At 40.9% G+C, this 14,528-nt stretch overlaps 1 protein-coding gene across 1 annotated transcript in view; it reads right to left on the bottom strand.

Moving 5' to 3' along the window:
* Positions 1-12,865, bottom strand: part of LOC117547581 (inactive dipeptidyl peptidase 10-like) — a gene marked incomplete at its 5' end in the record, with an annotated part of 75,242 nt that extends 62,377 nt beyond the window's left edge. Inside the window, 4 exon segments of the mRNA XM_034218400.1 lie at positions 5,897-5,971; positions 6,327-6,421; positions 9,334-9,429; positions 12,754-12,865. Coding sequence (XP_034074291.1) covers positions 5,897-5,971; positions 6,327-6,421; positions 9,334-9,429; positions 12,754-12,865 — 378 coding nt within the window.
* Between the last annotated feature and the right edge of the window lie 1,663 nt (positions 12,866-14,528).

The raw sequence follows: 14,528 nt of genomic DNA, 5'->3' as shown, positions 1-14,528 counted from the left end.
CCAGCACGTGCACTCCGCTCTGCATCAACCAAACGGCTCGCTGCACCCTCGCTGCGAAGGGGACCCAAGTTCCCATCAGCAAAAACACGTGGGTTTGCTATCCTGGCTCCAAAATGATGGAATGAGCTCCCCATTGAAATCAGGACAGCAGAAAGCTTACACACCTTCCGGCGCAGACTGAAAACTTGTCTCTTTCGACTCCACTTCGAGCAATAGAACTATTAACAAAGCACTTATATAATAATAAAGGACTGGCTTACCTAAAGCCAGTTGAGTAGCACTTGAAATGTTTTTGCTCTATGAAACCTGATGTACTTATATGATTCTGTTTTCTTCAAGTTTGTATTTTGTTGGTCGAACGCACTTATTGTAAGTCGCTTTGGATAAAAGCGTCAGCTAAATGCAATGTAATGTAATGCGCGTATCTCTGCTCTGCTCTGTGTGAGAGAACGTGACATATAGGCTACTGGTCTCCAATCCTCTTCCCATTTCTGCAGAAGCACACTCCCCAAGCCGTATGATGATGCATCTGCTGAGACCTTGGTTTCTCTGTTTGTGTCATACATGGCTAGCACTGGTGGAGATATCAGAGAGTCTTTCAGATCTTGGAAGGTTCTGGCCTGATCGATGCCCCACAGCCAGCAGTTCTCTTTGGAGAGCAGGTCTCGAAGTGGCTTGTCTCGCTCTGTTAGCTGCGGTATGAACTTCCCCAGCTGGTTGACCATGCCTAGAAAGCTCCTCAGCTCGCTCACATTTTTCGGCTCTTCCATTTTCCTTACCGCCTCTGTCTTGCTCGGGTCTGGTCTAATGCCACTAGCAGTGATCCCATGGCCCAGGTATGTCACCTCCTGTTTGGATATGTCGCACTTTTCCACATTCAAGGTGATTCCTGCCTTTTGGATCTTCTCCAGCACAGCATACAGACGAGCGTCGTGCTCCTCCTGTGTTTGGCCCCACACCAGTACATCGTCCATGTGCCAGACGACCCCCTCTAGTCCCTCATTTACCTCAGTTGTCATCCTGTTTTGGAAATGCACAGGGGCTGAGTTTATGCCGAAAGGTCGCCGATTGAAGTGGTATCGGCCAAAGGGTGTGATGAACGTTGTGTACTTGGCTGAGCCTTTTGTTAGAGGTATTTGCCAAAACCCCATGTTTGCATCCAACTTGCTGAATATTTTGGCTCCAGCCAGCTTTCCCAATGTTTCTTCCACTGAAGGTAGAATGTACTTTTCTCGACACACAGACTCGTTCAGTTTAGTTAGATCCACACATATGCGAACAGCCCCTGTCTTTTTAGGCGCCACCACCATGCCAGCGCACCAATCTGTAGGCTCCTCAACTCTGCTGATCAGTCCCAGGTCTTCCATGCGGGACAGTTCCTCTTTGACTTTGTCCATCAGTGGCAGTGGAATCCTTCTAGGCGTCTTCAGAGCAAACGGTTGGGTTAGTCTTTAGCGTGTCCATAGTGACGTTGTCTAGTCGTGCCACTAGCTTCAGCGCTACACTGGCAGGCCTCCCGAGCAATGCTGTTTGCAAACGTCGAATGACATACACATCCTCCATAAGTTATCTCTCTCCTTTCTTCAGCAGCATGCCAGCAAAGCCCACTACGTCTAAAGGATTTTTCCCTGGACCCCAAAGCGGCTTCCTTGGCTTTTGAAGAGCTGGTGGATCTTTGTGCTTATAGACCTCCTTAAACACGGAGTGAGGAATGACTGTAACATCAGTGTCAATTTTGAACTGCACGCTTTTGTTGTTAATGTCAATGTCTGCCATCCACGGATCATTCTCTGCCTCAATGCTGCCTAAGAACAAGCCTTCCTCTTCTTCATTAACCTCATTCACGCTGTTAGCTGCTTTAGACACGCGCATATAATGTCCCATTTTCCCACATGCATGGCATTTCCTTGGCTGGACACTCAGTCTTTACATGTGAAGGAGAACAACCACAGTTATAACACTTTGCATCATTACCCTTGTTGTATTGTGGCTTGGCTTGGTAGCTATTAGCCGATTGAGCTTTGTTTTTAGCATATTTGCTACTGCTCTTAAACACTCTGTCCACTAATTTAGCGTCACATGCCTCAGTTCTATCGTCACCTCGCAGAGAAGATTGTTGCCGTTTCACCTCTTCGCTCTGCCGAGCCATGGTAATAGCTTTTCCCAAGGTAAGGTCTGAGTCCAGTTGCATCCGTTCAGACAGCCGCTTATCCGTCAATCCGACAACAAGCCTGTCTCGAATGAGTTCATCATGTAGCACGCCGTAGCTACAATGCTCCGCTAGTGCATATAGAGCTGTGACGAACGAGTCCACTGGTTCACCTTCTCCCTGTCTGCGCATATTAAAATGTAACCGCTCATATATGACATTTTTCTTGACAACGAAGAATCCTTGAAAGCCATCCCGCACACCTTGGTAAGTGTCTCTCTGAGCCGCTGTGAGAGTCAATCCACGCAAAATATCATCTGCTTCATCTCCCATGCAGTATATCAATGTGTTGACTTGATTCTCTTCTGAGCTACTGTTCAGATTACTTGCCAGGCGAAATCTCTCGAACCGCCATATCCATTTGGCCCATTCCTGCGGTCTTGAAAAGTCGAAAGGCTCCGGTGGCTGGATGCTAAACGTAGCACTCGGTCCCGCCGTGGGTCGCGCTGCATCTCCGTTAGCATTATCGTCTGCCATGTCCACTTTCCTTCCTTTTCACCGTCAATTGGCTCCAAACAATACTTTTTCCGGTCACACTCCATGTAATGTCAACAGGACTTCTGACACCATGTTGTGTTATGCAATAATACACGTGAGTTCAACTGTCACAATTACGGGTCTCTTTATTGGTAGCCCACATGCTAGAACACTCCTAGCTCACATGTCCGTTACCATAACATGTCGTCTCCCTATGACGTCACTGAAACGTGCCCGTAGGGCTTCACTACTATTGGCTAACACACACACACAGCACAATAACACCACAATTACATGTTAGAGAAAGAACATAAGAAAGTTTGACAAAGATGAGGCTGTTAAACGGGCAGCGGAGCCGCTGTGTGTAGAAAGAGAGAGAGAGATGCTGAGCTGCACTGTGCAGCGATCAGCTGATAAGGAGCATAGAGAGAGAGAGTTGCGGTCCGCGGGGCTCGGCCTCCGCCTCCTGTCCTCACAACTATTAATCCCGATACCGGACAATTGTTATTTGTTCTTACTCTGAACCGAGTGTTGCTTCCCAACCCTGCCACTGTGCTACACTTCCCGTCCCGCCCCGCCCCCGTCTAACAGTACAGAAAGCGACGAGATGCATTTCCTTAGGAATCGACAAGCAAAATGTCAATGTATACTACAGTCCATTACTTGACTGATTTGCCTTTTGTGTCAAATGAGTCATCAGTTGTATCCCTGTGTGTAAAGCATTTAATGATATTGAGTTTAATTGCTAATTCATTAGCACAATGTGGTGTTAGCCTAGCTGTGCTAATCTGCTGTGACAAGTAATGCTGCTCTCATGATAAGGCATAATGTGATCTATAATGTCAGTGTGTGTGATGGGATCAGAAATTAAAAGGTTGGGTCTGCAATTTGACTCCAATACATATTTTCTTTTTGGATAGAAAGGCATTAGGAGCTAGGGGGGGGGGGAAATCTAGGGGGGGTTGTTAAGTTTGAATATTAACAAACTTTACGCAGATTTGATGACTTCACCTTTAATCAGACCAAAATTAATTTATACAAATAAAAACAAGAACCACATTTTTCAATATTAGTATGTAAATATTCAAGGGTTCTTTAATATTAAAACTGTATACAGTACATCTAACCAGGTATTAGATCCATGCTAAACATAAGCATGGCTCAACATTAACCATTCGTCCTGTCAGCTAGGTTTATAGAGGGGTTTAAAGGGGCCAGGCTTACTGTCTTCACCAGACTGAGCAATTGTAAAAAACATGTAAAAAATGTACAGGTAAAGAACTGCATTCTTTTTAATGTTATGATTCCCCGTTTCATTTTCTTTTCATCAAGTATAGCAGTCAGTGGATATATTCTTAATTCCAAGTGAAACATAAGCAACTGGAAACAAAGTGCATTGTGTCATAGGGATAGTGACTGGGGATTGCTTCATATTTGTTACATGTAAACAAATGGAACATACTGTTCTGTTGGATAGGTCTGTTTGATACTTCTGCATACCCTGCTCCTGTTTAATTCTAAAAAAACATCTCAATGACTTTGTTGGAAATCGATTACCACCATACATCATATCACAAACAGATCGGTGTTTACTGCATGTATACCTACTAAACTAACAATTAAGGATGACATTACCATCATGACTGCATACTCTTAGTAAACTCAGAAGAACTCTGTCACATATCTACATCCATCATATAACCGTATAAACCACATGACTGCATCGCTCACAATCAGCATTGCCTCTATTAGGCATTTTAATATTTTCCAATATTATTTTAAGGAAAATTTCATTTAATATTGAATAATCCATTTCTTGCACAATAATATCCTGAATCATATTTGTTGCTGGAAATGTGTATTTCCACATGTATATTTTCTATGGAAGAGGATTAGGGCAAAATGAAAAAAATGTTTTGGGGATGTGAAAAAAAAGCCAGAATTATGTGATTAAAGTCAGAATTCTGATTTTTTTTTAATAATAACACTTTGTAACAATACATTCAACTATAAGTGTTCATTCTGTCTGAATAACTCAAAATTAGGTATTTATTTATTCATGTCTTATTACATAAGAATAGATCATATTTGTTAAGTGTTATTATGGGAGAATTACTATTCTTGTGGTACTACTGCCTTATTAGGCCCATATTGAGCAGCGCATTTTAAGACCAACTCATGTACAACAACTTCCTTACTTGCAACAAATAAGCACTAATTAGAGGCTTATTGAGGAAAAACTCTCAACTAATGGCTTATTACTTGTAGAATATGGTCATGTAGAATAAGGCATTAATAAGTGTTTTATAATGACTAATAAAGGGCCAATATACTGCTAATATGCATGTTAATTAACAACTAGTTGATGGTGAATTTGTGTACCTTAATATAAAGTGTTACCATTTTTTTTAACTTTTGAATGCTATTTTATTTCAGAAATATTTCTGACTGTTTATTTCTAGTGTCTTTATTTCTCTTACATTGACTTGTTTTTTATGCTGCTGCAATGCAAACACCTCCCAAATTGGGATCAATAAAGTATTTATCTATCTATACCTGTATATCTATCTAATATCAATATGTCAGTGTTACATTTTTGTCTACAGTATGCCTACATTATTAATGTAAGATCTTGTGTTTTTTATCCTCATAATTATTTTAGGAATGTATGCACTGCATATATCAAATCAACATTTATACAAAACCCATTTTATAGAAAATGTAATTGCAAAATAGGGCAACTGTCCTCCTGAGCTGACAGCAGTTTCCTCTTGTTCATTATGTAACGGTTAATTATTAAATCATCTGCCTGGCAGTATGAGGGGCTGCAATGCATTTTGGGGCAGTTCACGATTAAGCTCCCCTCTCATCCTTGCAAATTCCTTCCTATTTATACATCCGGGCATTTATGGCATACACAAATCCCCATACTTTGAATTAGGAACAAACTTTACACTCAACTCTTAGTCAGTATTAGAATGAATAGAATGTAGGTTTGGTATTTAGAACACAGCCGATGTCTTTTCTCACAGCTCTGAAGCTGGTGCCCTCGTGCTGGATCAGTGCTGGCTCAAACTCACTGAGTGATAAGAGATCTGCATGTGGGTCACATCTCCATGTTGGTTCAGGAACTGTAAACCCCCAGTATTAACAGCCCCGAGCCAAACACCAGTGTCAGAATATGAAAGCAGATTATTGAGAGGTGCTCACCTGCTTGACATCATATCCCAGAAGAACAAAGTTTAGATCTGGAGAAACTGCAAACGTTGAGGCCTTAAAAGTTGCCTATGGGAAGGAAAGTAGATACATTCTTTTAGTTTTCAGCAATCCAGTTTTTTTTTACTTTCTGAAACTACTTTAGAGATACAAATGCCAAACAATCATTATCTAAAAACAAATCTTAACACATTCTCACGAAACGAGATCTAAGTAAAAAGCTCGACCTCAGCCGGGTCAGAACACCTGCTGACGGCTAACACGTTGCCATGGTAACAATGACACGTGATGCTAGAAAAGCAGACATCTACAAACGTAATAAAATGTCTTTCAATATTTTTTACTTTTTGTTTATAGCTGTCAAGTTTCCTGAGTGGACATGTGTACTATCCTTAATGAGTGGAGACACAGGGCCAGCACTTACAAACGTTGTGTTCTTCAGCAGCAGCTGGGTCTCGTTGCTCTGTGTGTTGGCTTTCATGATGTCTCCATCCCAGCTCCGGAAGATGATTTCCTCATCTAAGAGAGACACAGGCATGCTCAGAGAACTGCAAACACTTGTCTTTGGTCCTCTACGCATTTTCTAAACCTACTACCGTTAATATTATTCAGTTTGCTGAAAAAAACGACATTTGTTGACAATAGAGGTCACAGTAAGGCTGTCTCTACATGATAAGCAGACGTGAATGCATTCACCTATTCACAATAGTACACTTGTTGCCTTGGCAACCGCAGCCAAATGGATTTGCTGTCATCTGGTGCTCAAAGTTTGAATTATTTACGTGGCCACTTGATATAATTTGCATATAATTGAAAAGCACCGACCATTGCTAGAAACTGGACCACATGTTAGAAGTTAGACTCAATAATGATGTGTTTTAACTCACCGCTGATGTGTCAACTCAAAACATCTGATTGGGTGTGCTTTAGGTTGATCATGGTTTGATAGTTGAGCGGTTAGCAGTGGTACATTCTAATATTTTTTACTGGGCATGCAGCAGTAGGATTGTGTTTCTATATTTGGACAAAAGCCATGGGGGAGTTGATTTGTATGAAGCAATTTCTAATATGACGTGTGCCAACAGAAACTGATCACAAGATAATGATAAAAAACCTGTATTACCACAGCATTGTCATAGCGACAGACTGCAGGACAGTAAATGTATGGATCATTTAACAATCAGAAGGTTGTGAGTTCGATCCCACCCCCTGCAGTCGATATGTTGAGGTATCCTTAATGGACAAGATGACTCCTATTCACTCCTGAGGGCATTGCCAGCGGTGAGTGAAAATGTGATTCCTTGTGCAAAAAGCTGCACATTGCTCTGGTTGAATGATGACCTGAAGTATGTAGAGCGCTTTGAGGATTCCTAAAGACTGGATAAAGTGCTACATGAATACAGTCCATTTACCATTCAGAGTCTTTGTAAAGATGTGAGACTTCACATATATAATCCTGACACACACTCACACCTTTGTGAGCTGTGTTTTGCATTAGTGCTGAAACATGTGGAACATCTTCTCTTTTTCTGTTCATTTGACTCGAGAAACCAAGCAATTATTTAATGTGAGCACTCTTTTCAAGCACGCTCCTCTGGAATGACAGGTATGAGTGTTTTCTTTTGACCCTGCTATAGAGTGTATCATTGAAAGCATCGAGCTGAATAAATGTGTGTTTCGATTTCAGAAGCTACAGACGGATGTGGCTTTTATAAAGCAGCTTCCTGGTACCTTTATGTCTGTTTATTTCTGACAAGGCATACAGTACGTAACGCAGTAAATGTGTGTATGTTTATGTATGGAAACACCTGTGCTTCAGTGGACAAGCCTTTTGCAGTTTCACATTTGACTACATAAACTGACAAACACATTAGAACAGCACAACTGCAATAACAGACAGACTGCAGGATTCTGAAGGTATGGATTATTTATATTTCATTCTTTAATACTCAGATACAAAATGAAGGCTTTGCTTGACACACCTGTCCAACAACTAAAGTTACTACAAAGTCTACCTCTAAGATGGATGAATGCTTTGTGAATATTAATAACGGAGAAAACAAAACCTCCACTCATACTGATAGAAATGTGACTCAAATACTTAGACAACAAAGATAATAGGCTCGATTGAGATGAGCGAGACCGACGCAAACCTGCGCAATTGCGACCGCCGTCTTGCTAGTGCGTTGCATGATGGTTGTCACTATCCGATCTGCCGCCCTGCCCTATCTGCAGTGCGCATGTGCGAGATGGTCCGCCATTATTGGACAACTCCAATAGGACACTTGACACAGTGGCGTTTGGCAAAGCAGAAAAAGAACACTCAAAAAACCCGACAATATTAATCTGAACTTGAGAGAGATGAGTTATTGTTATTACAACGTGACTTCACTATTATTGAACAACTCTTTTTATTGGGTTCTTTTATTTGGGGTTAAGTACATTGTCAGAATAAGTGAGGAATGGATTTAACTTCTGTTAGACAGCTATATGCCATACATTTTTGCACACATTCACAGTAAATATTTATTCAGTATGATAGCTGTCTAACAGAAGTAATTGTTCCCTACAGAACATTTTGTGCTGTCATTTTAATGAACGTGTTTGATTGGAAAATGTTAGAAAAAAAGCTGCAAAATAACAGTAATCTCCCTGTAGAACTTTAGGTTCTGTATTTATTTTAGTGTTTGATCATAAAAATCTAATGAAAAAAATGTTAAATGTAACATTTTAAGACAATGGATTTTGAAAAGAGAGGAAACATCTGTAACATTAGTGTTTTCCTGTAAAATCTTTAAGGAAAATTCCTGTATTCATTCATGCATTTTTCTATGAGTATATCTTTTCGGCATTGCAGTTTGTAGCACTCCTCTCTCCTCCAGCTGCAGATTGTGACCAATTATTGATGTTTAGCTCGCATGACGGCGCGTGTCGAACTGTTCTGATAAAAACGACTCTGTAGCTCGTTGTCTACTTTGCTATGATTGTAAAATCATGTCGTCTGTATTTTTACAACATTATGTTCATGAGTTATTGACGTGCATGTCCCCTCGCTCTGAGTGTTCTCTTGAGGTGTCTTTCACTTATGTGAAACCTGTGCCTTTTGCCAAGCACTGATGTTATATCTTTATATTTAAGGCCAAGCTCAAAGTAAAATCGATGAACCGCTCCATTGTTGTGGTTTCTGTGTTGCCGAACTGACCCGGAAGTACATTGAGCTAAATGAAAAGTTTTGCAAAACATATATATATTTGGTTTTTTTCAACCAATTGTTTTGTTCTTCTCCATGACGCCTAGGGGGCTCCGTAGTTTAGAGGTTGCAGATATTGCAGGAACAAAATATTGAGAAAATGTGTGCAATAGCAGAACCAACCACATGCTATAACTTCCTACAGTTATTTGCAGTGTCAGCAGCTGTTTTTACAACTTACCACTGATCCACTTGGCATCAGGATCATGTAACTGGAAGTCTCTTTGAAACAGGTCATCCAGTGTCAGCTCTGAACCAAAAGGTTTACCAGCATCATCTACAGGAGAAAAATAAATAGTATAAACAATGAATTATCCCTAAAAATTAAAAAAGGCGGAGCTCACAAGGCCCCCGGAGCGGACAGTGTAAGGTGGATTTCCTGCTGTGTTTCCCTGGATGTTTGATATAGACCAAGTGCCATGCCAGCGGAACACCGCAGAGCTCAGGCTGAGCTTCGCAATGTCCCGCTAACATGGCTCGCAGACCCCACGCAGCAACCAGGAAATGACACCAGTAATCCTCCTCACACTGTCCGCTCCTCGAGCCCCGCAACGTCCCGCCAACACGGCTCCCAGACCCCACGCAGCATTCTCATCTGTTTGTCATTACTGGTGTCATTTTCTGGTTGCTAACAAACGCCATTTAAAACATAAACACTGATGTTCAGCTGTAACGGTGGTAGACTCATCAGAACAGAGTGGGCGAGCTGACCAATCAGAGCACAGTGGGCTCATACTGTAGGGAGGGGGGGCAGGAGCTCCAACAAACCGTTTAGGACAGAGATATACTCTACAGAGATGCTGTATGAGAAACCAATGTGAGTTTGGAAAATTGCACAATATAAATATATTCTAGTAGACCTCAACAGTGGAATTATGATCAGTAGAAATGGCCATGACATGGAACCTTTAAGTTTTATATTGACGCTTAAAATGCAGCTACAAACGTTCTACAAATCCCAAGCTATATCAAAACCACAGATGTTTTCAAATGTTTTTATATATAAGCACACACAAAATGACAAGTGATGAACAGTGAATGGATGAGGTAACATTTCTTAATATACAGTGGAGGAAATAAGCATTTGATCCCCTTGCAAAACATGTGTGTTAAGAATGTCACAAGGCTCAGGACCCAAACGCACAACACCAGAAAGAGGTCAGGATTAACAAGGTCTTTTAATTAAGGTCAAAACACAAAACGCTCACTTGGAGGATCAAAACTCTAAACAAAACCATCTACATGGACTATCAAAAATGAAACCAAAAGAGTCTATCAAAAATATACTTAACACGATCAAGGAATGACTGGCAGGCTTGACGAGACAAGACTAACTGGCACAGGACAAAGGGAGACGCAGACTATATATACACACACACTAGGTAAGGGGACACAGGTGGCAACAATTAAGGGAGGGGCTGACAATCACACTGGAGGGAAAAACACACAAGGGCAGGAATGCTCTGAAACGAGAGTGAAAGGTTACTACAAAATAAAACAGGAAATCACAAGACAAAGCAAAAGACAAAAGGACTGAACTAAATAAATTAACTTAACACAAATGTCTAGACACCACAGTACCCCCTTCTTTACGGACGGCCCAGAGAGTTCAGGATGGCTCTTGTAAAAATCCTTTATCAGGTTCTGGTCCACTATGAAGCTAGATGGGATCCACTCCCGCTCTTCCGACACAAATGTCTAGACACCACAATGTATTAGTACTTAGTGGAGAAACCCTTGTTGGACAGACAGAGGTCAGACTCTTCTTGTAGCTGGTCTCCAGGTCTGTGCACATCTCAGGAAGGATGTTGGTCCACTCCTCTCTGAAGATCCTCTCCAAATACTTCAGGTGTTGAGGCTGATGCTTGGCCTCTGGAAGATTCAGCTCCCTCCACAGATGTTCTATGGGATTAAGGTCCGGGGACTGGCTAGGCCCCTCCATCACCTAAATGTTCTTCTTCTTTAGCCACTCCTGTGTTGCCTTGGCCATATGTTCAGGGTCATTGTCCTGCTGGAAGACCCCTCCATGACCCATTTTCAGTGTCCTGTCTGAGGGAAGGAGGCTATCGGCCAAAATGTTACGGTACATGGCCCCGTCCATCCTCTCCTCGATGCCAGGAAGTGGTCCTGTCCCCCTCCTGTCAGCAGAGAAACACCCCAAAGCATAACGTTTCCACCTCCATGCCTGACGGATGGTGTTCTGGGGTTAACATCTCTCTTCCTCCAAACACAGCGGGTCTAGTTGATGCCAAAGATCAATATTTGTGTCTCAACTGACGACATCATCTTCTCCCAAGCCTTCTCTGAGTCATTCAGATGTTCATTGTCAAACCTCAGACGGGCCTTTCATGTTCTTCTTGAGCAGGGGGGGGCCTTCAGGCACTGCAGGATTTGATCCATTATGGTGTAGTGTGTTCCCAATAGTTTAGAAACACACACATTATTCTTCTGAATAATGGCACCAACGGTTGTCTCCTTCTCACAACCCATTCTCACGGCATTTCGTGTTATAGTCACGACATTTAATCTATTGATTCGTGTTCACCAACACGATTTTCCCCTTTTTTTGGTTTCACACAGAACGATTTTAAAAGCAATGTATTTCTATTGGTAGTATGTTTCGTGCCTGTAGCACGTCTTTTTGTCCGTTCGAGTCTTGGAAGACCGGAAGCTGTGGGGTTCATAAAAACATGTTCTTACTCAATATCAAGCCACGATTATTGTTTTTATTTTAAATCGTATAATGTCGGACTTTTTTTGTCGTCTGTGAGGAAAATAAATGGCTCAGAATACTGAAATCTGTATTTTTTAAAATATTTTTTTCCTTCTAATTTGTTCTTCTTTTCTAAATAACACACTGTTATTTACTCACCAATAACACACAATTATCCTTGTTTTTATTTATTTGTTTAATTCCATAATCTCTGGCTTTTTTGGCGTCTGTCAGGAACTGAATTTCAAAAAAAAAAAAAAAAAGTGTAATATTGATGAACACGAATCAATAGATTAAATGTCGTGACTATAACACGAAATGTCGTGAGACTGAGTTGCTTCTCACCAAGCTGCTTGCTGATGGTCTTGTAGTCGATCCCAGCCTTGTGCAGGTCAACAATCTGGTCCCTGAGGTCTTTAGACAGCTCTTTAGTCTTGCCCATGGTGGAGAGGTTGAAATCTGATTGATTGATTCTTTGGACAGGTGTTTTTTATACATGTAACAAGTTGATATGAGGAGTACTTTTTTAAAGGAAAAGGACTTATGTAACCGGTCTGTGGGAGCCAGAATCCTTGTTTGTTGCAAGGGGATCAAATTCTTATTTCCCTCAGTTAAATGCAAATAAATGTTTATCTTTTACATAATGTAAATTTCTGGATTTTCTTTTTGATAATCTTACTTTCACTGTTTATATAAACCTACCATTACAATTATAGACCGTCTATTTATTTGTAAGTGGGCAAATTTACAAAATCTGCAGGGGATCAAATACTTATTTCCTCCACTGTAAGTAGCTCTACTGCAAATGGCCAAAGCTTAATTTTGACTGCATGGAATAAAAAGCGTTTTGCTCTGCACTGTGAGTGATGGGTGTGCAGGGAGCCTCACCATTAGACAGCAGAACGATGGAGAGCCCGATGAGAGAGAGCACCCCCGCGATGACCAGCAGAGAGATCCCGATGCCCTTCCAGTTCTTATCTGACCCGATCGGCCCTGTGTCCTACACAGCAAGGGGAACAATGCATGTCAATACTGTTGAATCATATTAATAATGCTGAAAGAAGAATACAAAAGAATGCATTTGGAGGGTTTTAACCTGTTAAGCCCCAAGCCTGTTTTTCAGGTCTCAGGCTCGAAAATGACATTCCCAGAACAGATGACTATAGCTTCCCTTCTAAAAGGGTTAAATTAATAATCTTTTTTATTAAAGTAATGATAAACCTGTGAGTTGGATGTAGAAGAGTCAGAATCAATATAGATGTTTTTATTTTAAAGTAAATCCAGATGGAACATAGTAAAAAAATGTAAATTATAGTTTCCGTCCAAAAAAAAACATTACTTATAGTGAAACCACCCTTGAATGATGGGATAGTAGACTAAAAGCTTTAGGAATCCAAACTATAACATATAATAAGTACCCTGTATCAAGATTGATGTAAAAAAAAGTGAAATTTGACCTTTTTAGACCTATCTCTGGCACCCATCGGTCAATTTTGGTGATTGACATCTATTTTGAACCGTTAGAGCCAATATAATCAAAAAAAGGGGGGGGGGGGGGGGGGGGGGGGGGGGGGGGGGGGGGGGGGGGTGGGGGTCTTAAATCCATCTAAACATTACCATTGGTGAATGAGAGTGATGCGCAGCCAGCATGCCCAAACCGGAAGCTCTCTTACACTCTATATGAAAAGTACGTTTATTGACATATATGTTATGATGGATTATCAGTAATCATTTCTAAGTGACACAGACACATTGGATAAACCTTCAGCAGCGTTTATATGCGTTTTAATGCAATTGAACACAACTTTTTATCAGAAAACAGCAAAGGTAAGACGTATTTGCCGTTTTGGACCCGTACAGTGAAGTGTTGTCTTTGCTGGCTTTCACTGCAGTGAGTTCTGGTCGCATTGGAATCTGTGGAATCTCAGCTTTCATGTGATATCCAATTTGTGCAGATTGCATCAAGTATAAAAGATTGCTACCGTGAGTTATGTGCTAAGTGCGTTAGCACTCTTTCGCTTAGTGCTAATTCAGACACTTGGCGTTAGACTTGTGTTTTGTTTCGGTAAAAATGGTTCATATTGTCAGTTAGCTGAGTTTCTTCCCGTTAAGTGGGTATAACACATTCATAGGTTGTTAAATGTTAGAATGCCCTGAGACACAGTTTTGTGAATATTGTTGTGTTTTGCCCCCCCGGGCGGGCCATGGGGTTTATTAACAGGTTAAGTACCTTGAGCAAAACAGAGTACTCAAGCCGCTCATGCAGGGGCTGTGCATACATCTTTGTTTTGCTCCATGAAAATACAGTGGCAAGAAAAAGTGTGTGAATGCTTTGGAGTTTCCTGGTTTTATACATGAATTGGTCTTTTAATGTGATCTGATATTCATCTAAGTCACAATTATAGACCAACACAATGGGCTTAATCTAATAACCAGAACATAAATAATAGTTACTTTTTTTCATTTTCATTTCAATACACATACATTTAAATGTATAAACCATCATAATATTGGGGTTTACCCATTGCTATAAATACATTCAAACAACACTTAATACTTTTGAGTTAATGGGAGAGCTGATTTTGATTGGGTTAAGACTGCAACAACTGAAGAAAGTAAGATTCATTTCCGTCATCATTTCTCATAAAAAGCTTCTTTTTTTC

The sequence above is a fragment of the Gymnodraco acuticeps genome, unplaced genomic scaffold, assembly GCF_902827175.1.
Source record: "Gymnodraco acuticeps unplaced genomic scaffold, fGymAcu1.1, whole genome shotgun sequence".
Lineage (NCBI taxonomy): Eukaryota > Metazoa > Chordata > Actinopteri > Perciformes > Bathydraconidae > Gymnodraco > Gymnodraco acuticeps.
Note: the sequence above shows the minus strand (reverse complement) of the source record. Positions and strands in the feature narration are given on the sequence as shown.